General features: G+C 41.0%; 1 protein-coding gene across 1 annotated transcript in view; it reads right to left on the bottom strand.

Annotated features, from left to right (window-relative positions):
- Window positions 1–2,571: 2,571 nt before the first annotated feature.
- Window positions 2,572–4,088, bottom strand: part of TMEM225 (transmembrane protein 225) — a 3,278-nt gene continuing 1,761 nt past the window's right edge. The window contains exons 3-4 of the mRNA XM_003796904.1: window positions 3,497–3,631; window positions 2,572–2,804 (exon numbers count right to left, since the gene is read on the bottom strand). Of these exons, the coding sequence (XP_003796952.1) occupies window positions 2,572–2,804; window positions 3,497–3,631 (368 nt within the window). The remainder of the gene's footprint in view (window positions 2,805–3,496; window positions 3,632–4,088) is intronic.

The following is a 4,088-nucleotide window of genomic DNA, read 5'->3' as shown; positions in this document are numbered from 1 at the left end:
TTTTTTTTTTTTTTGGCACTATTCAAAATATTGATCAAAAGATAAATACCAAGAATCCTTAGGACAGATGTTAAATATTTGAATCTTATTTTCCTAACAGTTAATACGTCAAGAGATTCTGATATCCAGGAGTTTTTTTTTTTTTTTTTTTTTTTTTTTTTTTGCAGTTTTGGCCAGGGCAGGGCTTGAACCCACCACTCCGGGTATATGGGGCCAGCGCCCTACTCCTTGAGCCACAGGCGCCACCCACAGCAGGGATTTCTTTTTTGTTTATTTGCGTATTTGTTTTTCCAGATTAATACAAAGGTTTAGGTTCCATTTTTTTTCATTTCTAAGGTAAAAGGTCAAGTTCAAAGCTCAAGTTGTAGTTGAGCCCTTCACCCAGGGGGCGTGCTGAACACTTTGACATTTGTGCACATTAGGTGAGAACTTGACAATTCCTCCCACTCCCGCAGCTCCCTTTTCCTCTTTCCTCCTCTTGCCTCCCCGTCACTAGGATATATATGTGTTTTTCTTTCCTGTGGGTGTGTAGTTTTTATATATAGGTTTCGCTTCAGTATTGAGTACATTGGATACTTGTTTTTTTTCCATTTGTGATACTTTAAGAAGACTGTGTTTCCACTCCATCCAGGTAAACACAAAAGATGTAAAGTCTCCATCTTTTCTTAAGCCTGAACAGCACTCCATGTTATACATAAACCACAGTTTGTTAATCCATTCGTGGGTTGCTGGGCACTTGGGTTGCCTCTGCTGTCTTGGCAATTGTGAGTGAAGCTGCAGTAAACATTCTAGTGCAAATGTCCTTGTGGTAAAATGATTTTCCCCCTCTGGGTAGATACTTAGTAATGGGATTGTGGAATCAAATGGAAGGTCAGCTGTTTAGTTTTTTGAGGATTCTCCGTGCTTCTTTCCATAGAGGTTATATTAATTTGCAATCCCGCCGGCAATGTAAAAGTGTTCAGAGTAGAGATTTCTTGAACAAGAAACAATAAAGAATCAACTAAAAGGGAAGTTGGTACATTTTATCATATCAAAAATACGTATTTCTCTAAAACAAAGACACCATAAACAGTTCAAGAAACAGCCTCAAGTATCTTGAATTTAATTTTTTCAAACCATATTTTCAATTCCATATAACCAATTAGGATTATTTTCCAATGTATAAAGAAGACCTACAAACTAGTAAAAAAGAGACAAACCATCCATTAGGAAAATGGTCAAACAGTAATTCACAGAAGAGAAAAGACAGATAGATGCTCAATACTTGAATAAGGTAAGATGTGCAAACTTTTTTTTTTAGGAGACAGAACCTCAAGCTGTCCCCCTGGGTAGACTGCCATGGCATCACAGCTCACAGCAACCTCCAACTCCTGGGCTCAAGTGAGTCTCCTGCCTCAGCCTCCCAAGTAGCTGGGACCACAGGCACCTGCCATGGCTATTTTTTGGTTGCAGCCATTGTTGTTGTTTGGCGGGCCCGGGCTGGATTCGAACCCGCCACCTTAGGTGTACGTGGCTGGTGCCTTAGCCACTTGAGCCACAGGCGCCAAGCCAAGATGTGCAAACTTAGTAATAATTCAAATAGCCAAGGATTTGAAAGGGTGATCACAGAAGTGTTGGCAAGGGCAAAAGAAACCATGACTTTCACATTTCTGGCAAGAGTGTAAATTGGTACATCCATCTTTGAGATGATTTTGTTTATATTAAGGCATCTTCAAAATGTATATGCTCTCTGACCCACAAATTCCAGTCCTAGAAAAATATAGGAGAAATTGTAGCTCGTAAACAAAGGGAGTCATATGCACAAAAATATTCAGAGCAACATTGTAACAGAATAAAAGAGAACAAGCACATGTCTACCAAAGTGACAATGAGTATTTTACATTGTATGTATGCCTAATCTTAGTTTAAAGGAATGAAGTGTACTAAAATTATCAATGAATAAAAGAAAAAGTCACAAGAGTTTAGTGAAAAAGCAAATTGCAAAAATGCTCTATATTGTATGATATTTACTAATTTCTAAACATTTGGAAAGCTGGTCTATATAATTTTTATAGATGACGTAGTAAAAATGTCAACATGAATGTAAGATGATCAGCAACGCACCCTTCAACGTGCTTTCCGATGGAATACCAGAGAGAGGAATGAGGTTGGGGAAATTTTTAGAAAAACTACGGTTACTTCTAGCAATTAAACTGAAAAACTTCTAAAGCAAATAGGGCGTAACGTTAAAATTTCATTCAATTAGCCAATGTGACCACGTGTTTAATCCTATTGTTTTGTGTTGTCTCTGTGTATTTGTGATATCCAGAGTTGACCAGAAAGTAGGATTATTTCATAATTTATTATATTAATAATTTATTATATTCATAACAAATGTAGAAGGAACTCTTTGTTCAGCAGGCCAAGATTTAAAAAAAAAAAGCCATCTTCTGGATCTTATTACAGACCCAATGCACAGATATTTACATAATGCTAAGCACAGAGAAAAGATTGGAGACAACATACGACCCATATCCACAGAGGTTTCTTTGTAAAGATGAGCATCTGGACGGGAAGGTGCAGGTAGTGGAATCACAGCGCCCAGGTGACACGCCGAGCGTGGATCTGCTGTCTGTTGGGATTCTCTTCCTTCCCGGTGTCCGAGTGTGTGCGGACAATGCTCCGAGGCATTGCAGAGCGCGCCGGCAGTGAAATCACTTGGATTGAACTCCCTACTTCATTGCATTTCGTGGCAGATTTTTCTGCCCTGTTCAGGCAGGCACAGGTAGTACTGGGCTTCTTGCACTGTAGGAGAGACAGGGTTGCTGGGGAAAAGAGATGCCGGGAAGTGGGATGAAGGAACAATGGAGAGTCACAGGGATGTCTCCCTCCACCTTGGCAGAAGATCCTAACCCAAGTCAAGCTGGATCCCTTTCCTACCCAAAGCCATCCGGAAGGGAAACTTTAGGGGAGGAGACCGGAAGTGTAAGCACAATGGCCCAAGTGCTGCTCAGCTCAAGGAAATTGAGGATTCTTTCTGAAAGAGCACCTTCTTCTATACGGATTAGGAAGTACAATTCCAAGTGAAATTTTAAAGACTTCTTAGGTCTCTATTTGGGTAGGTGGTCACTTAGCATCAGGTGTGGTTTCCCATTGCCCTCAAACTGTTGGGGCACTGCACTGTACCTGGGTCACTGCCCCCCTCCACTCAGCCACTCTCATTGTGATTGTGAAGGTTATTTCTGATCTAAAGTGGAGGGGATGTGACAGGCAAAAGAGAAGGTGGCAGTGGGGAGCTGGCCTCTGAGGCAGGCACAGCGGACGGCTCACCCAACTGGTCTCCAGCTCTCTCCTTGGAGGAACTGTCCTCCAAGAAGGAGTCCAGGTGAGCTCCAGCATATTAGACTGGGACGTTTAGCATCTTTTCCGCCTCTTCCCTAGCCTGCCTCTTTCGCCCTTCCCTCTGTCAGGGCTAGGTTTGTTCTTCACACCCTCCAAGGGCCCTGGAGACACTCACCACAGATGAAAAAGAATAAAACGTTTATGTAGCCGGCGAAACCCATCCAGTTGATTTTGTAATTAGTGAAGTACACGGATTTACCTTCCCTCAGTTTCAGGTGGTACAGTAGGAGTGCGCAGAGCAGAAGGATACCTGGGGAGCAGACGAGGAGGAGAAAAGAGTCTCGTCACTGATGCATTCACCCCACGTGCACTTGACTCCACCTTCACCCTGTCCCACTGCACCTTAGCCAAAGACTGACCCTTTGTGGTGGATCTAGTTCAGAAGCCGTATGTAGGTGTGTAGGAATTTATTTATATCTACATGTATAACTGTATCTCTATCCATGTCAAAGTCTATGTATACCTAGGTCTATGTCTACAGCGGTATCTATATTTATACCCATGTCTATTTCTATTCTATGTCTATAGCTTTATCTATATATATACCTATCTATCTATATCTATAATCTATGCCTACACCTATATCTATATCTATAATCTATACCTACACCTATATCTGTATCTATATCTATCTATACCTATATCTATATATCTATATCTATAATCTATACCTACACCTATATCTATATATATATCTATAATCTATA

Source organism: Otolemur garnettii, unplaced genomic scaffold, assembly GCF_000181295.1.
Source record: "Otolemur garnettii isolate 467f Iridium unplaced genomic scaffold, OtoGar3 scaffold00108, whole genome shotgun sequence".
Taxonomy (NCBI): domain Eukaryota; kingdom Metazoa; phylum Chordata; class Mammalia; order Primates; family Galagidae; genus Otolemur; species Otolemur garnettii.
Note: the sequence above shows the minus strand (reverse complement) of the source record. Positions and strands in the feature narration are given on the sequence as shown.